This window comes from Homalodisca vitripennis, chromosome 1 (genome assembly GCF_021130785.1).
Source record: "Homalodisca vitripennis isolate AUS2020 chromosome 1, UT_GWSS_2.1, whole genome shotgun sequence".
In the NCBI taxonomy this organism is placed as follows: domain Eukaryota; kingdom Metazoa; phylum Arthropoda; class Insecta; order Hemiptera; family Cicadellidae; genus Homalodisca; species Homalodisca vitripennis.
This window is the reverse complement of record NC_060207.1, coordinates 212750487-212771706: the sequence shown is the minus strand read 5'-3', so window position 1 is coordinate 212771706 and position 21220 is coordinate 212750487. Positions and strand designations below refer to the sequence as shown.

At 32.1% G+C, this 21220-nt stretch overlaps 1 protein-coding gene across 1 annotated transcript; it reads left to right on the top strand.

Moving 5' to 3' along the window:
* The first annotated feature begins 3154 nt into the window (after positions 1–3154).
* Positions 3155–5369, top strand: LOC124356134. Its single transcript, XM_046807296.1, has 2 exons — positions 3155–3572; positions 4271–5369. Exon 2 carries the CDS (start codon positions 4271–4273, stop codon positions 4904–4906), a length of 636 nt encoding a protein of 211 aa, XP_046663252.1. The 5' UTR covers positions 3155–3572; the 3' UTR covers positions 4907–5369.
* Positions 5370–21220: the final 15851 nt, after the last annotated feature.

The window sequence follows — 21220 nt, the reverse complement described above, 5'->3', positions numbered from 1 at the left end:
TCTTTTTCCCCACCTCTTCTTGGTGGGAGGTGAATCTGGGAAAGCATCTTGAGATTGGAACATGGCTAGAATAGCTTAAATTTACGAACAAAAGAGTTTGAGAACATTCAGGTGCTGTGAAATATAGCAGAAGTAATTCGGGGGAGATGGTTTTTTCATGAAAAAAGGGTGACTCTAGATACTACAGTTGCATTTCAGGAAGAATTCCAAATACAAAACTTTATATCTGTTTCCCTGAAAACTTTACAAATCATACAATTTATATTCATCTTTAAAATTACACCTTCATGGCGCAATTAAACAATTTGATTCACTAACAATGTCGCAAACGAGGCAAAATATTTATGCCCCAGTTATAAAACTTACTCTTTACATTTTCTTAAGGAATATTTTTTAATAAATTCGTTAGTTATAGACATTAAAAAGAGACTGATGTTTGAATTTATTATGCCAAAGATTAGTTAGATCTTGAAGTATGCGTAAGAAAGAAACATGTCTGAGAGAGAAAATAAGCTTCACTTACTTATTTTACTGTATAAAAATACAGTTTAAAAGAGGCACAAAATGCTTAGTTGAACTAGTAATTTGGTCTAAAAGGTAATAACTAACATCTAAGTCTTTCGGTTCACAACGCGTTGAAACATTGCATATACAATTCCTTTCTTGAGAAGTAATTTGTTGATATTTCCATAACTTTATTTGAAACTGAAATATTGAAGGAAATTGTAACTAGTAATTCTAAATACTCACTGATTCTTTTTACTTGCGTTGCAAATACTGTGTTGTGCTCATAGTACCGTAATAGTACAAATTAAATTCTGAAAGTAGAACAAAGTATCTAATAGGTGTGAAAATGGGGCAACAGAATGGTTGTTTCATATTCTGTTCTCATCTTCTTTTCCGTTTTACGTTTTTTGAAGCGATAAATTACTGTAACACAGCTTCATTAGCCCAAGATGCTGAATCTTGAAAAACTCAAACTTTTATGTCTGCCGTAAATTAAAAGGTCTACTCTGTTTTAAATATTCCTTCCTTACTCTGTTACATGGATCTCGTTTGTCGCTGAAGCCATATCACTTAATAGATAATTGTTTGGATGTTAGCCAGGATTAGCATTAGTTGCTAAATTTTCCTCCAGTTATAAAAGCGCACATTTACGATCTTGCCGCGAATGATTGATGCGCGCGGTCTATTAAAGGTGCTGGAGTTTGCCAGAACGCCGAAGTTAAGAGCGGGTAAATATTGGATGAGATTTGATGGATGACGCAGCAGATGAGTAATTTAATTGTTGAGCAGCCAGCTGTGGTGCGGCCAGCGGGGCCAGAGGGGCCAGCGGGGGCTCGGAAAGTGGAGCCCATTGTTACACACGTGTGGATAGTACCCTGCCTGACCACGTGTGGCCGTTCCCATTATTGACTCTACTCCATTACCTAGCTACTTTTAGACGATATTCTGGAATCGAATCATCAAAGAATACAATATATCGATACTACCTAGCTTGTTGTGCTTGTACTTTTAATAAGAGAAATTGTAATAAGCTTCATTTAGATGTGTATGTGTTACCCAATAAGGTTAATTAAATTTTAGGAAAAGCATAAATTTTGATCTATCTTATAAACCTGAGATAAATTTTTTTATGACCGCCATCTTTAAACGTGTTATTGATTAAAACTGGTTAACCAACACATACATTTATATATGTATAAATACTGCCTCTGTATCAAGTTTAGCTTGGATCTTGGAAGAACTGTGTTTATTTATTTATTTATTTATTTAATGTGTTAGCTGTTCAAGATTATTCCCGCAATGATGTATAATAATTATCACATTTTACGCCGTTATCTGGAAATCTTATAACCAGCAAAAACTATTTTAAATTACCTGAGAATATTAAAAAGAAACTTTACTTGTTTCACGGTATGTGAATAAGAACGGTATGTTGAAATACGTTTCGCAAAGTTTCAATGACTACCATCCTAAAGCCTTAAGCAATATCGGAAACAGTGTATCTATAAAAACATGTATAATTACCTAATATATTTAAGAAATGTATTGCTTTGAAACTATGTTGAAGATTAGTCGAGTTAAACTATTTGCTTGAATGCGAATGGCCGCCATATTGGAATTTATAATTGGTTAAGACTGACTGACAAACTTGTCTAACCTACGTACAAATACTGTTTATGTACCAGATTCTATCTGGACCTATAATTATTAAGGCAGTTATCGTGTTAACAAGCTCGCGTTATATTGTCTAAGTTTATACATAAATACTTAGATAAATATTTTAGATTTAGTTAGTTCTGGACTCTGGCAACACGATCGGAGAAAATTTTAAAATCTATAAAATATACCTAACACAGATCTAGCTGATACATAATAGTTATTAATAGCCGACTGACACGACAGACCTTTTCATGTGTTATAAGCGATTTTATCAGTTTATACAGATGTGTGACCAAAAATAACTTGTGTTAAATTCCATAAGATTTTAAGGATTTCAGACAACTCCGTCTTGTTTATGGAATCTAATTGATACACGAGGAAAAATTAGAGAATTATGATTGATTTATTACTATACTACAAAATATGTTAATGCAAATAAATAGCTTTACTTTGCTGTGACAATAATATTATGAGATTAATTTTGTCAACTTTGTGGTTTTTTATTTTTATTTTTACAAAACTCCTTGATAAATGTTACGAAAAATATGGATTGGTTATTGGCATTGTCTTTGGACCGAAAGTCTTTCTTTTATGTTTATCCTTTACATATTCTAGGTCACTAGGTTTTGTGAAGTACTTTTTAGACGTATTTACTATGCTTACTTGTCTTTTATTACCCACTACTTACGGAGCACGTACACTACTTATTACACTCATTGCAGTTACTTGATGAGGCCTTACACTAGTTTACGGTATTGAGGTGGCTGTGTAACTTTTAAGGGGTATTTCTATTGAGGTGTTAATTTAGCAATCATCACGTCTACTATTTATTGAATGTGCGTTATTGAACATTTCATATTTTCATTATGCGCCACCGTGACGTCTTCGATACAATTGCTGAATAAGTAATTCTGTAAAGAAACTGTGTGCACTCAGTCATATGACTTTTTGGCATGTGGCATAGAAACACAGTTAGCCTAACTGGATGGTGTTATGCAAAAAGGAGTTAACCCACAAAATATTAAAAAATGAGTTATCCAACTCTTGTTGTAGAATATGTTGCTCTCTACATTATGCAAAAATGATTTAAGCCCTATCAGTGTTTCAAAGACTAATATAGTAAAAATGTTAACCCACAATCCTTGAATCTTCAATTTACCATTATGCAAAAAAACATTCAACCATTATAAAACACTCATCCCACAATCAGATGTTTGTAGGCTATTTTGCAACAAGCACTCAACCAGCTGTAACAACCCACAGGAGCAGTGAGCACCATTAATCAGGAAAGTGAGTGGTTGTTGTCTGTTCAATTTGTTTACATAGTTTTATTATTATGAAAAATCATTCAGCTAAGTGATATTTAACGACCTTGCAAGTGACAACCTTCATTGAATATTATAAAGGTAAGTCACAATTTGTATTATTTTAATTTTTGAGCGATAGTTATTAAAAACCTAACCTATAACAATAGATGAAAAGTTGTTTTAATCAGCTTTATTAGGAGTTTAATATTAAGATAAATGTATTAATAGGTGGAATGTTTATTTTTAACCCCAAAATAATGGTCCCTTCATAGACGTACGCTATGTGTAGGCCAGTGACTTAAATCCCCTATTGCCCCCTATTGCTAAACTTCAGCCTATAACAGATAGTTGAGTGGGTTGAATGCTTATTACCAAATAAACAATATGGATTTCATACAAAGAACAGACCAATCATGAGGGTTAAATGTTTATTGCTAATTTTCCATTGTACAATTTTACTTATTTTTATGTAACCCACTGTGGGTTAAATGCTTATTACAAAACTTTATACAAGTGGTATATAAGCTCTGTAACAGATATATGTGTGGGTTGAATGGTTATTGCTAAATAATTAATGTGTATTTCAAGCAAAAAAGTCCAAAAGTTTTAGGCTTAAATCTTTATTGCTTATTTAGTAACAATCCTATAGCTAAACTTGTAAGAGCTTAAAAAACTATTAGCCCTATGTACCCAAAAACTTACATACCTACCTTTTGTACCCCTACCAGATTACCAAATGTCAGGAATTCTTTTATTCCAACAATTTTAGCGTATTATCTTTATTTATTTATTTCCAGATGCTGTCTAGAGGAAAAGCGTTGATTGACTTGGCGCTCAAGAATCAAAACAAAACCAAGCAGACGAAGAAAGGAACGGTACCATTATTTATCAATAAACCGGACCGTGTAAGTATTGTAAATTCAAATTTAAAATGTACTGATGAAGATGGGAAAATCGTAATGGATAAAGTTATTGACGATGTTTGTAAAGATTTTACAGTAGAAGAAGAAGTCTGTAATACTAATGAAGCAGAAAATTTAAATGCTGTAAAACATTCAAGCACACAATTTATCATTAATGTTACAGTGGCAAAAGAAAAAGCAAATGTGGTTGCCAATGATCTCAATGACGAAATGCTGGATGTTACTGTTGAAGATGGAGAGTACATGTTCATAGAAGAAAGAATACAAGGTGCACTAGTTGAAGGGTCAAAGTATAAAGAAGACTCGGACATAGAATCCCTTAGCCCGTTGTTTTCTGAGACTGGCAGTGAATACCTTCCCTCAGGCTCAGACATGACAACTGATGATGAAATGCCAAATCTTGAGGATTCACAGATTGAAAATAATGAAAGATCAGACCATGATTCAAATAATGAAGATATAGAGGACGAAATCACTGAAGAAACCAAAGGAAGAAAAAAGTGGACGTAAGAGGAAGTTTGAGAATCAATCAAGATGTGACAGAAAAAGGAAATGTAATACAAATAAAAAGTATATAAATGCCAAAGGACAAACTGTTGTTCCAAAACAGTTTCCAGATGATTTTCATTGTACTTGTAAAAGGAAATACACTCAAAATGTATGTGTACAAGACAGAAAGAAACTTTTCAATCAGTTCTGGTCAATGATGTTGACGGTTTTGGAGTCACAAACGTCGACTTTGAAATCGACAATGATGATGAATAACATTGTTTTAAACTCTCTAACCTTTAAAAATAGATTAACTTTGAAAGACTGCTATATTTTAATGAATTTTGAATGAATAAAACACATTTTTCAATATTAGTATGTGGGTTACTTTCATTTTTAAGCCCTCATTCCTTGATAAACTGTAAAGCAAAAAGCATTTATCCAACATTTTAATTTTTTTTACACAGATATACTTGAAATTTTTATTAAAAATTATGTTCAAAAATAAGTCAAAACATCGTTGTTATAGTAACAAACAATTTATGTACTTTTACAAAGCATATGATTTGCCAGAGGTTGTTGACTTTGAAGCTGTTTATCTCAGAATCATGTTTGTGTGGGTTGAATGTTTTTTGTATAACACCATCCCTAATAGAATGAAATGAGCTATAATTTAACATGGGATTTGACTGTGCGTTATTGAAAACATTTACCCAATGATCAGACTAACAAAATTTTGAATAGCTTATAAAATGAATAATGACTGGTTTTAGAATAATTCAAGTACCCGAAGTTCGACATGACATAGTTTTTAAAATCTTGAACTTGGTTGAAATTTTTTTAATCTTGATATTTAAGATTTTTATTTGTATAATTTATTACATATAGCTTGAAAAACATAAAATAAAAATATTGATTGCATAATTTGTTGAACATTTCTTTAAATGTTATGCTTTTCATATTTAAGACTATATAGAATTAAACGTATTAAGCAAACGTTATGTATCGATATATATATATATATATATATATATATATATATATATATATATATATATATATATATATTTAATTTCAATAAAGAATGAATAACAAAAAATACTTGCTCATATAATATAAATACGAGGCTTTCTGCACAAACTTAAAAACTGCTGCATGGAACCAACAATTTATATTAACAATGCCATAACAGTGTTCACGGATATACAGTACGAGTAAAAAGTATAAATACTCTGTTTAGTTTTTTATGTATAAAGATGTAGTAATGGAACTCGAGACACCTTTCTAGGAAATAGAAGTGTACTTTTTATTCACTGCTAAAGCTTTGCTCATTTCCTCAAAGTAAGATACGACCCATTAAGTTACACCTCATTTGGGAGGTCTTTATAAAAGAAGAAGAACAGTGGAAACTAGAGCTTTCCATCCCAACCCAGTAATGTAAAGTTACTACAATTAAGTAACTACAGAGTAGTTAATAATTACAGTTAATTAAGCAATAAAACGGCTAAAACAGTATTTATAGTAGGCCTACTATATTTTTTACAGTACACATTGTAATAGCCTTACACAATTAAACGAGTTGTATGGTCTTTGAATTTTATATTTTTGCAATTTAAATGAAGTGGTGTTTGTAGTATACAACTAGAACAAAATAGTATTGTTAACCTATTTAATTCTAGATCAGAGTTAACTTTAATTATACTGGTGTGCACTTAAAAATTCAGTGAGGAGAGCATAAATTAGTAGTAATTTAATTAGATGCAAACCACTACCATCCTTATAATCACCGGGTGTCCGGGTGACGCTCGTGTGAAAGCCGTTGAGTGGCCGGGGGGGGGGTGGGTTAAGGGAGGGCAGTCGGCCACAAAAAAGGGACCCGTGGCGCCCCGCTGCGACCGCCAGGACTAATTCCGAAACTCGACACATCGACCTCATCTCCACCGGCGGCACATAATTCCGACATTTGTAGTAGTCAAGGGTTAGCAGCGTGAAATTACCATAAGAAGCGGTGTAACTCGTGAAGTTGATGTGACCCCATCTACGTAACGACCGCTTGTGTCCTTTCTTGTAATATCTTCATCAACGCCGACAGTTCCAACAAATGTGCTCTGGAGGGGTGTGACATTCGGTTTAGTGTATCAACAGAAGGGGTTGATATTGTGTTTACATTCCTGCTCATTATAAAGCCTAATTTATTAAACTGTTAAAGCTATCTTTAGAAAATCGTTTTACAATTTAGACTTAAGCTTCTAAAAATTTTATCAATGATCCTAGAAAACGTTCCTAGAGTGATTTTAAATAGATACATTACCACTTTTTTTCAATGTATCATATTCTGAGCATTTAGCAACACATTTCAGTAGTAGTCTACGTGGCAACCGCAAATAAATACGCATGAAAAACATACTTGGTGATTGTAATTACACAAATGAGGAAAGAATTTGTGAAATGTTAGTGAAGTCATACTTATCGTTTCATTTTTGCTTATATATCTCTCTTTCCAAACAAGCAATTAAATTGAAATTTGAATGAGGCGTTATTTATATATTCTATTAAACACAACTTTTAATAGGGAAGCGTAAAATTATAAGAAACTTATATTATAATGTTATATGTTTAGTAGTACGCATGAAGACATACTTAGTGATTTTAATTACACAAATGGGGGGACAATAAGGGAAATATTAGTGAAGTAATAATTTCAGTTTCATTTCTGCTTGTAGATCTCCCTTTCCAAAAGATATCTCGAAAACAAATAAAACTGAAATTTTAATGAGGCTTCATTTATATATAAGCAATATGAAGTTCGATAATAGTGCACGCCACTCAATGGAATTTGGCTAAGGGTTAGCAAAGGGAACAAATTAAACTATACATTTCAAACATTGTATATTTTGTTTCGCTATCACTAAAGGATTTATCAAAACATTCTTCTATCTGTTTGTCTCTCTATCTTCCTTTATATCTGTTTACCGCTGTATACCTCAAAAGCAAATTGAACTTAAAATTATGCACGTAACGTCACTTCTTCTTCACTGACGATGGACATCCCCTCTGTAGAGTTTAGCTGAGCCTTTAGCTAGCTACCTACCGATCCGCAGTACCCAGCAGGGATCACTCCTGGCTGGTTTATACCTTCCCTTTGAACCCACCACTGGGAACACCAAAAACTGGTGTGTCACTTAATTCCGGGCAACCTTATTGATGTCCAGGAGCGGCACATCACTAACCGCAAATGTCGAGATTATGGGGTTCATGGGCAATTCGATAGGTCTAGTCTACTGTGGGAGATGACTGTTGGGGTTGGTGGGGTTTGTTCCCTAACCTCAGAGGTTCTCGCTAGCCTCAAAAAGGGTGTGTCATTCCCTGCCTGTTTTGACAGGAGAGGCTGGTTCAGAGTTGGCTTCCCCTCCTTCCGGGGAGACATGACTTTGAGATGTAGTGCCCAAATTCTTCCTCATGGATCTTGATAGGAGGCGGCCCCTACTCCCTAACCTTATCCATCCCGAATATTCTGTCACTCCGAAAGCAGCGCAAAGGTTCTTAAAGGAGTAAGTGCAATTTATAAGGTTTTTGTCCTAAGAGTTAAAAAAAAAAATAAAAAATAAACAATCCGAGTGTCTCGAGAGCAATTTCTTCTGTAAACTTAAAATTTGAAACAAGGCATAGTCATTTTTATATACAAGATAAATTTCATCAGGGTTTATCCATTAGAGTTGACTGAGCGCCGTGGAACTTCATCTTACTCAGTAGTTTAGCAAAATGTCCTGTCTGTTAATGCAAATATAGTTCTCATAAATAAGTATTTTACCAGCTAGTAATTACTAATTGAAGTGATTGATATCATAAAACCTTTTAATAAGAGTTAAGCTCTAGTATTCATTGAAAATTACTATTCCTACGTCCTTGTTTCAAAGCTGCGTCTTATGTTTATTTATAGACAAAATTAAACTTTACTGTCAATCACTTAGGAAGGATAGCACGTAAGGGACTGTCGGACTGAAATTCAATCATATTCCGCCCCGAGCGTGTCTAGCAATCAACAGTCGCTGGTGTTGATAGGAGCACCGAGCCCTGTAATTACAATCACCAGCTGATTGTCTTGAGATATTTACGGCTCTTTTTAATGCCGTCTCCCCACTAAACAAGGGATACCGTATTGATTTAATTCACGAACCGTTTATCAGAATCAATTTTATATTCAATATATTCTGTGGTTGGCTTAAGGCTGGTTTAGTGGGTGCGAGGAACCCTTCGGGAGCACACGGTTAACGGCAGGAAGTGATTAATCAATCCGGCAGGTTACAAGATAGGAAGGTTTTATTTATGTTTGGAATTGGAATTGGAACAATTGAATTGGAATTTTACTCCTCGTAACGATATGGAAATTGTAGTTTATCTGCATTCGTTCGGAAGAGGAATAGTAATAGTTATACTGATAAACCTAACGGGTAAAAAGTAAGTAATAACTGAGAAATATGCAAATTTGTTTAATATTTGAGAATTTAATTGATTTTGTATTTAGATTTTGACTTTGAAAGTATCACTTAAAAATATAAGTTACTGTACCTAATCTGTTTGCACTGTAAGTTTAGGTGTAATATCCGCTGCAGGTAGGCAAGAGATTATTAAGAATTACTTAATAGCATTTTCAAACTTAAAGTGCTTCAGATAATTTTACGCGCTCCCCGGAATACAAACCCATTATCTTTCAGTCAAAAACTCCGGCAGCGGCGGTACGCCTCAGATGCGGAGAGAGCCTTGTATTTACTTAGAAAAGTGGTTATTTGACTTAACTCTTTCATTATGCGTGAATATTTTAAAGTTTTTTACATTTGGAAGTTCAATTCAAGAGCAGGCGAATATTTAGTCTGTTCTCTTATTTTTTATATTAGAGCTTTTAAATGTGAAATGTTTAAAATCATACCAAAGTAATAACTGTGTATTATTCATATTTTTATCACTCTTAAGGGGGATGTTCTTGCATTCAATTTGTAATTATTGTACTTTATGCTTTTCTGCAGTTGATAGATGCATTTTAGGACCCTGCTTTGTAATATATCTAATGAAAGTGGATGATGAATTTAGCTCAAGGTCATCTTCCTCTTACTACAGTGCCGCTTACTGCGGCTGAGTCATGTTCGTCTGAATACATAAAAAAGTCAGTGACGAAAATGGTCAAAATTAAATATTTAGATATTGCTTCGACATTAGAGACACACATACTACAAAGTATACTGTAGTTTAAGTGAAGAGATATTCCCATTGTTCCATCAGGTACGCAATGTTGTATGAGTTCGTACGAACATATTCCAGGAGTCAATTATGTGAAATCCTCGATTTCCAGACTCATTGAAAGGAAGGTGAGCAGTAACTAAACTCCTCATTCACATTGAATCACACCTTCCCACCATAGCTTGTTACGTGTACCTAATTAAATATCCCTTCTGACGGAATTTATATTTTAACCGATCTGTACTAATGAAATTACCTTCATAGCGGTGTTTGCATTTTAACCGATCTGTACTAATGTAATTACCTTCATGACGTAGTTTGCATTTTAACCGATCTGTACTAATAAAATTACCTTCTTGATTGATTTGGATTTTCAGCTGATCTTTTACTAATGCAATTACCTTCATGACGGAGTTTCCATTTTAACAGATCTGTACTAATTCACTTACCTTCATGACGGAGTTTGAACTTTAACCGATCTGTACTAATGTAATTACCTTCATGACGGAGTTTACATTTTAACCGATCTTTACTAATGCAATTACCTTCATGACGGAGTTTACATTTTAACCGATCTGTACTAATGTAATTACCTTCTTGATTGAGTTGGGTTTTTAGCTGATCTGTACTAATGCAATTACCTTCATGTTGGAGTTTACATTTTAACCGATCTGTACTAATGTAATTACCTTCATGACGTAGTTTGCATTTTAACCGATCTGTACTAATCAAATTACCTTCTTGATTGAGTTTGCACTTTAACCGATCTGTACTAATCAAATTACCTTCTTGATTGAGTTGGGTTTTCAGGTGATCTGTACTAATGCAATTACCTTCATGACGGAGTTTGCATTTTAACCGATCTGTACTAATGTAATTACCTTCATGACGGACTTTGTATTTTAACCGATCTGTACTACTCAAATTACCTTCTTGATTGAGTTGGGTTTTCAGCTGATCTTTTACTAATGTAATTACCTTCACGACGGACTTTGTATTTTAACCGATCTGTACTACTCAAATTACTTCTTGATTGAGTTGGGTTTTCAGGTCATTTCACCCGATCTATACAGTTTCACAGCATAAACTAAACATCACACAACACTTACGAATTTTAAGCAATTAAAAAAACATTTACAGAAAAATAGTTTTTGTGAAGTAATAGATAGTAAGTAAAATGTAGTGAAGTAAAGTAAATCAGTAAATTATTGATCAGAAAGTAACTCAGCAACTGGTCAAAGGCGTAGCAACTTAAGTATTTCAGTGCAGCATAAGAAATTATAAGCACTGATAACTAATAGTGTATGTTATTAGCGTGCAGTCCCCAGAATTTCTTATTAACAGACATATTAAATAATTACAATATTCAGTGGAATAGCTAAAGTATACAGTAGAGTCGTGTATTTTATAGGTTAAGAATTAGGTTAAACGTGATATTATCTTCTGTATTTCCAGTGCGGTATAAGATATTATAATTATAAACCCTGAAAAATAATATCGTATAATATTAGCGTACAATAGTACGCTATTTTTTGTAACATATATATTTACTTTTAATTGTTGCAATATTCATTTGAATAGTTCATGTATAGAGTAGATTCGTGTATTTTACATCATAAAAATAAGTTTAGGGGTAGTATTATCTGTGACAAATGATATTACAACGTGTAATAATATCAGAGTGTCATTCAGCAACTGGTTTAGTGCATAGTATCTTCCGTATCACCAGTGCGGTATTATAATTATAAGCTCTGAAGTAACACAATTGTATGGTATTAGCGCATAAATCTCAGTATTTATATATAAAAGATGTATTAAACTTGAATGATTAAATTTTGAAAGTGTTTTACAAGAACGAAAAGCACCTCAAAGATTTTTTTATGACGTTTTTTTAACACAGCTGAAAAAATCGAGTAGGATATTATGCCTTGAGCGATTACTAAATTACCTCAGCTATTTCATAGCTTTTCGTAGAATCAATTTAGAAAATAATCAGTATGAAGTAGTATATTCTAGTCTCGTACATCCAAGGTTTTATTTCTCCAATGGCGGCCTATATTGAAGGGGAGGCCCGGCCTCCACTCTTTCACAAAACATCAGTAGGGGGTTAACTAACGGCGCAATAACCCTCTGAAATATGTACAATATTGGAGCATAACGGCCCCCGCTGTGTAGATATTGTCTACTAGATAAGCCCCAGCTATGCTGTGCGCCGTAAAATAGTGTTACGGTTTTTGTGTCATAACATGTCATTAGGGTAAGTAATCGTTCTAGTATTCACAGTGCTCGATTTCAAGTGTTACATACATTACTGTGTGTTTTAAACATTTGTATGTGTGAGTCCAGTACGTTTATAAGATCAGGATCGTAAGAAAATCTATCAATATAAAAATGAAATGACGTTTGTCAGTCTCACTAAAACTCGATAACGGCTAGGCCGATTTGGCTACGTTTGGTTTTAAAATATTTTTAAAAGTCCATAGAAGGTTTGTAAGGTGAGAAACATTTTTAAAGTTTCTCAGAATGTTTAATAATTCTGAAAAGTAATTATAATACTTACTACAGGTTATCCCAAATAAACTGACCCTAAACAGCTATTGATACTTTCAGCTGAATTTAACAAAACTGGCAGAAATATTCGTTTATATTTAAATATTATAAAATATTGAATACCATTGTACAGTGATTAATCAGTAGTGCAAAGCAGATTGTGTAGACAAAGTTACTACCTAATATTTATTTTAGATTGTACCAGTGACTAATAAACCATCTAATGCATTGGCAATTATATTTATACGGTGTTCTAAATCCCACCTTGAGGAATAAAGCTGTGAATGTTTTGCACATAGGGTTATCGAACTGGTTGTCTCCCCTTAACAATTTTACTGTAGTTAAAGGAAAAGCAAAGGGATGCCAGGCTCTTCTCCTTATATCAGAATCAGAGTACAAGCGAAGGAAGTAGATGCAGTTTGACTAAATTAGTGTTTTATGCTCTCGTATGCTCATACTTTCTTCATCGGACTAAATATAATTATTATTTACAGCACCAGAAACATTCCAGACCGCAAATAAACGCAACGGGTAGCTGACGTTTAATTTCTTCAGGTGGATTTGCATAACCGCAAATGTTAGGTGGCAAAATAGTATCAGGGTTCAATATTCTTTTGTATATTTGTCTCCACTTTCGGGAATCTAAACCTTACAATTCCTAAAAGTTGAGATTCCCCCCTCCCCACAAATATATTGACCTTACTACATAGCAAAATTGATTAACCAAAACTCTAACTTTCATATTTTTAAAATCTAGGATTTTCTATTTCGGTGACCAAAAATTGTACCAGAAGAGAACCCTCCCCTATGGGACTTCTAACCCCACCTATAAAACAGAAAAATACTATATACATACTTATGTTATAGGATAATTTATATATATATATGTGTATGTATATATACATATACGAGATAAAAGTATTATATATATATATATATATATATATATATATAATATATATATGTATTGCAATTCAATTTGTATCGAAATCAAATTTACATCTAAAACTATTGCCATTTATGCAAATTTTATTAATGTAAATAAAAGTCGTTTGGCAGGTATTTGGTGGTATGTATATATATATATATATATATATATATATATATATATATATATATATATACTATAACCCGGAGCTCTCACTTGGGGGGTAAATGTGCTACCATTACATTACAGAGACCTAACATTTTACGATTCAGTTATTTCCTGTTTGGCCGTATCTGTCACATATGCTTTTATATAACCAAACTAACGTTTGATCGGAAGACCAAATACCTGTCAAACGACTTTTATTTACATTAATAAAATTTGCATAAATGGCAATAGTTTTAGATGTAAATTTGATTTCGATACAAATTGAATCACAATACATATATATTATATATATATATATCATATTTTATCTCGTATATATATATATATATATATATATATATATATATATATATTAATATATATATATATTATTTAGAGGTTAATGTACACTGATGCTGGTTCAAAAACCGAAACACGTAAATGTAATAAAAAGATTTTTAAAAGGGTTTTAGTTAATTAATATATATATATATATAGTGCAGAATTAATATATTTCTAGGACATCTGGTTAGAAATTAAAGAAAACAATTTTGTATGCAAATTTTAAAAGAAACTCCCTTTATATCATACTTAAAACTGATTAATTGTATACATTATATTAAAGGTCACGGAAATTGTTCCGAGAAGAAACGAGAAACAGCTATGTGATTTGCCTGATCGTACCAAGATAAACAAAGACGTTCATTCTGATGTAACACCAAGATCCAATCTAGGACGTACCTGATCCAGACAAGATTCCTGCACAATCTCGCAGAATAAATCAGCGATAGTAATTATTGTTTTGCTTATTCTCTTATCTGATCACGTCTGCAATGTCCAGCTTAGACATGTCGGGGCGATTTCTGTTTGAGATCTTGTTTTGATTGTGAGATTGTTCTGCGGTGTGCCACTTTCTTGTTTTCAATTAAACTAATCTTTACAAAAGAGAATACTGTTTTAAAAAGACTTTTAACCTTGAAAATTTATTTGGTTTGTTTTTTAAATTCCTTAACTTGGTATAATAATTTGTGTGATTGTAAATAAATTCAATATAAATACTATAAAAATATTATTACATTTAAGTACTGCAAATAAACTCTAAAATATATTCTGTATGTTTAATTGAAAAACTTTTAGGAAATATGAGGGAACTTTAAAAATTCGAAATTAAATATCTGATAGGTGATGAGGTTACATATTATTGACGTTTTATAAATATTTGTTATTTACAATGAATATTCATTTGTAAAGTAATATTGAATGTGCAGATTAGTATTTTAGATTTGCAATCCTTTTGTTAGGCGTTGATTGCGTCACGGCCTTTAAAATTCAATTAAAGTACCAGCCCAGTTTTAGACATTTCGCAACGTTAACATATAAATTCGTAGAATTTTAATAATAAATATTTATTGGTTTTTAATATTTATTCTTCTATATTAAAAACATAAAAAATAAATAATAATGAACTTTTATGTTTTGTTTTAAGCTTTCTTAAGTTTTATCTTCAAAGAAAATACCAAATGTGTAACACAATATTTCTCCCATTATCAATATTTTAAGTATTTTATACATATTTTAAAAAAATTAAATAAAACTTTTATTTGGAAATTTTTGACGATTATATTAAATACAGGACATTTTTTCATACTGCAAGTACGAAAGATAAGTACACATACATAAACAATATTGAAATAATATATAACTCTATCTAGAGCATTTAAAAATTAAATGAGAACTTAAACAGAACATAATATGTTTAAAAATCAGAATTAATAACATAAACACGAAAGAAAATAGCAAAAGTAGTATGGACACTCTTTCCGCATTTGGATAAATATCTGAATTTCTCTCTATAAAGGAATTTTAGGTTAAAAAAGTGTTTAGTTCTAAACAATATACTCGTTTAAAATAACTACTAATTTTACCCTTACTATGTGTCATAAATAATTTTGAAAACGTCGAGAAAACTGTACTCCTACTTGCGTACAATGCCGACGTCTCAGACAGGACGTTAACAGTGAACGGAAATAAGGAAAAAAAGTTAAGAAGCACTAACATGATTAATGATTAACATGTCACAGTCCAACGCAATTAATGTCATTTGAAGGTGGCACCGCAATATCACTTTGAGTCTATATCTAAACCATTCATTATGATAGTATTAGTTAGTATAGTTTCCCAGTTCTATACAAGAGTTTACAGATGGTCAGCTGCGAGGAGAAGAGCCATTGATATGATTAATGTGACAGTAACTACTAGCGCCATGCTGACCAGGTCACAGTCACATCGTGATTAATGTTATCTGTAGGTGGCACGGCAATATCACTTATATTCTATATCTAAACCGTTCATTATGTTAGTAGTGAGTAGGAAAGTTTGCCAGTTCTACTCAAGAGTTTACATCTGGTCAGCTGCGAGAAGAAGAGCCATTGATATGATTAATGTGACAGTAACTACTAGCGCCACTAGACCAGGTCACAGTCACATCGTGATTAATGTTATCTGTAGGTGGCACGGCAATATCACTTAGTGATTCGATATATAAACAACTCATGATGATATTTAGTCATAAGAGGCATCACAGTCGCAACATGATTAATGTCATCTGAGAGATATGTGGCACGACAATACCAGTTAGTGATTCTATCTCTAAACCATTCATCATAATAGTATTGTCTAGTATATTTTCCCAGTTTATGACAAGAGTTTACATCTGGTCTGCTGCAAGGAGAAGAGCCACTGATATGATTAATGTGACAGTAACTACTAGCGCCATGCTGACCCGGTCACAGTCACAACGTGATTAATGTCATCTGAGAGGTATGCTGCACGGCAATATCACTTAGTGATGATATCTCTAAACCACTCATCAAGATAGTATTGAGTATTATAGTTACCCAGTTCTACTCAAAAGTTTACAGATGGTCAGCTGCGAGGAAAAGAGCCATTGATATGATTAATGTGACAGTAACTACTAGCGCCATGCTGACCAGGTCACAGTCACAACGTGATTAATGTCGTCTGAAAGGTATGCGGCACGGCAATATCACTTAGTGATGATATCTCTAAACCACTCACCAAGATAGTATTGAGTAGTATAGTTACCGAGTTCCTCACAAGAGTTTACATCTGGTGAGCTGCAAGGAGAAGAGCCATTGATATGATTAATGTGACAGTAACTACTAGTGCCATGCTGACCAGGTCACAGTCACATCGTGATTAATGTCGTCTGAAAGGTATGCGGCACGGCAATATCACTTAGTGATGATATCTCTAAACCACTCACCAAGATAGTATTGAGTAGTATAGTTACCGAGTTCCTCACAAGAGTTTACATCTGGTGAGCTGCAAGGAGAAGAGCCATTGATATGATTAATGTGACAGTAACTACTAACGTCATGCTGACCAGGTCACAGTCACAACGTGATTAATATCATCTGAGAGGTATGCGGCACGGCAATATCACTTAGTGACGCTATCTCTAAACCACTCATCATGATAGTATTGATATTTATGTGTTTAGTTTAGTATGGGGATATTAATTTTACAAGTGCATATTTTATAGGTAAACTACGATCAGGTTTAGATTAATTTGAATTTATATAACTGTTTTTACTAATTGGTATTATGCTATGTTTAATTGGTAGAGCTTGAAAGCCTTCTATAATTTATACATTTCTTTAAAATAAGACTCTAAATGTATTTGTTTAAAACTTAATAAAGAGTTGTTTTTACTTCTTAACGAAAACGAATAAAGATAAGAACAAAGATTTTAATACATCATAGAGGTAGAAAATTATCAACATATGTAGACTACTTGTACAACCCCAAAGAAGTACATTTAAGTGTGTTTTGAATTAAGGCATTCCTATAAACAATTTTAAGCAGGAATAACATTCTATTTTCGGTTTTGTTTATCAAAGAACCCCTACTATTTTATAAGGGTTGTAAATAGCATAATGTTCAATAAATTTCAAAGTATATTAATGGTAGATTTGGTATTTATACAGATTTAAAACTCCCTCTCAAGCGTATTGCGTAGTATGGTTTATTAATAAATTAAATTAAACGCATTTCAAATTACAAAAACCAAGTGGATCATGAGATATTTGCTTCTAAAAGGTTCTCACGAAGTAAATAAAATGTTCGATTGTTATCTCGTTTAGAAAAGATAACAGAACATGTAAATTTGCAAAGTTTTGATAAAATTGTGAGATTTAAATAGAAATGCACTATTTAAATATATTTTCTCAAAAGTAGTCACAAATATTAAATCTTGAGCTTACGTTGATTGATCTCTTAGTACCTTAAAATTGACGAAAATTCTTTTATTGTGGCAACAATAAACAGGGCGCATTAAGATGTAATGTTAATACTTATTTACTAGCCAGTTATAATTCGCAGAATACTCAAATACGGAGTTCGTAAATGAATCGTGCGTGCGTGCACGCGTGCGCGCGCGCGCGCGTGTGTGTGTGTGTGTCATTTACACTATGATTTAATTGTCAAAACCAAAAAGGTTTCAGTTTATTACAATTATTCAATTAGGCTCGCTTAGCAGTAGGTGACTGCTACATTGGTGTAAATGGTTTGTAAAGTGAAGTTTCTTCATCAAATAATAGTGGCCACTTAAGTACTTTGTATTAAAAAGCTCCCTACAAATATATTTTATAAGATCACCTAATTTGGGACATAAAGTATGCAATTTTTTTAAACTGTGTTACGGCGTGTGTACCCAGAACATTGACATGGCGCTTTTCTCTTTAAACTTAGCAAAAATACTTGTCTGATTTATCTAAGGTTATGTAAATTATCAGCAATATCCGATTCTTACGATAAAAATTTGTCCCTACAACTTCCAATAAAAGCTTATTTATAACCTAAATGACGATATTGATGAAATTCATGTTATAATCTATGATACGTCACACCGTAATCCATGGAATAAATTTTGTGCTCACCGGCTCTGCTGTAAAACGTGTAGGAATCCGTCGAAGAAATAAATAATTGATTCCGTCATATTTCGAATACGTTTACTAATTTCGCAATATAATATTCACTATAAGCTTAGAGATTCGATTAAATAAAACGCATGCGCTTGAACAAATTGAATTTAAAATAATGTACCTGTAAAAACCTGTGTAAAATAATGAATTGATTGCTGTACTATAGATAGTTAATTAATTATTTCATTCATTTAACTTAATTTCAAACAGATTTTATTTCACAATATTAAAAAAATTCACAAGAGATTGATGCATAAAACAAATATAAAAAGAAATATATATATATATATATATATATATATATATATATATATATATATATATATATAACGATATCATTAAATATTTACAAAATATAATCTTCAACTAAAGAACTTACGACTACAACAAAACTCAAAAACTGTTAGATAAATTGCATCTAATAGGCAAAAGCCCGACAAAGGATGCACATCATGTAAAACTAACATAGTAAAAGAAAACTCGAAGAGGGATTGAACCGCTAGATATATATTAATAAGAAATACATACAATATCTATAAAACAAGTCATGAATGCAAAAATAAAAAATATTAATTGGAATTAACTGTAAAAGGTAATAAAAAACGAAATAAAATAAACAAATTATTCATTATTTCGTGTAACAACGATGAATTCACGTATTAAACGTACAATTTTCATTCAATAAAAATAAATTACTAAAGTGACGGTTGTTTGTGGTATCCACCAACACACTACTAGTCCCAATTAATTCCAAACTTAATGAAATTTTGAAAAAAATTGCCGATAAATAATATTTAAAACCCACTGAGTTTTCGAAAGGCTTAACAATTTCCCACACTTTAACGTGTAACAAAAGGACCCACTGGAAGTATAAAGATAAAGCCCTACAACGTTAACGTCCAGATTGACGTCACAACTCCAGATTGAGCCAAAAAAGAAGGAAGGGCGATTATTGTCACTGTCACAATGTAAACCCTTTAACGGACCGAACTGACAAGAACGAGGCCTGAGACAAATGGAGGCGGTCATCTGTCAGCCGACCGGTCTGTTCTATTGATGTCAATATCTCGAGAAGCATTGTTTGTAGGATAAATGGAGACAACAGACCGAAACAATGTGGAAGTTACACTGTGACGGATTATTGTTACGGCATTTTATAATCACTCAACAGGAAACTTGGATTACTTTACAATGTTCGACATTATTTGCTTCAATCTTTGCTGACTTATCGTGAAATAATGAGATAGCTATTAGCAAATTACATAGTCTATTTTAATAAAATTAAATTGTTGTTGCTAACACTGGATATGTATACATCAGATACCATTTTCATTTTGTTACTGGTTGAATTAACAGGAAATCCGAAAATTTTATAGAGTATATTTTGTGGAAAAACTAAAGATTTAAGAGAAAACTTTTACTTTTAAAAATTATGCGCCACGAAAAGAATTCTAAAATTGAAAAGTAATTATGATGTATAAGAATTAAATTCACCTCTCTTTCTACATTTGATCATTCATTTATGATATTGTATAATATATATTTAACATATGTTAATATGTAATCTATGTTATCTTGGATCTAATAAAACTTTTAGGCTAAAAAAGCATAAAAGAGAAAGATTTACAGGATATATTCGTTTTTTGTAAAACGGTGTACAAATTATAATGTTTAAGCTTTAGTATGTTTATAGGCCTAGTAAACATTTAAGAAATGAAAACCATCTGAAATTATTTACCAAACTAAAAAATTAACTAAATTTTTATAGAATTTAATGATCAATTTATCGCATGCAATGACTTTTTAAGATGCTTAAGAATACAAAATGGTAATAGCAGGTATTATGTGTAATTTTATACTTACAAATTCCCAAAGTAAAGCATGCAATACTGATATTAATATAAGAAATGTAAACCTGAAAAAACTGCTTCCGTAGTTCAATTTTTACGTTAATTGATTTAGGGATAATGAAAGCTCGAAAAGCTCGAATCAATCCTTTTTTAGTGAGAACATAATTTTATATGACAAATATGATCCTACACTGTTATTTTTGTTAGTACGTCGACGCCTGCATTTTTCCAATACCTGTGGCCTTATATTTGTGTTGACTGCAGAGTATCCTACTATCTGAAGGCGTCTAATGATTTATAATGAATTCAATCTTGAGCAAACAATTACGCATTAGAAATATGCTAAGTATTAATTTTATTTTCTGTAATTTCCACGCAATTGTATTAATTTTATGAGACTACTATAACAAAACTAAGAAAATTGTACGCCTCAATGATGTAAATTATAAATATATATTTTTGTTATATTTGTTTATTATAATAAAATTATTGGTTAAATCATTATCTTGGTGTTATATGAAATCATTCAACCGTTATTATTTAGTATTTCATTAATTGTACATAATTCGCAAATCTTTATCATATTATAAAGGTAGTGTGTTATAAAATATGGATACAA

Bases quoted from the DNA above. Each gene is read 5' to 3' on its own strand.
- LOC124356134 (XM_046807296.1), top strand. From the start codon at position 4,271: ATGCTGTCTAGAGGAAAAGCGTTGATTGACTTGGCGCTCAAGAATCAA.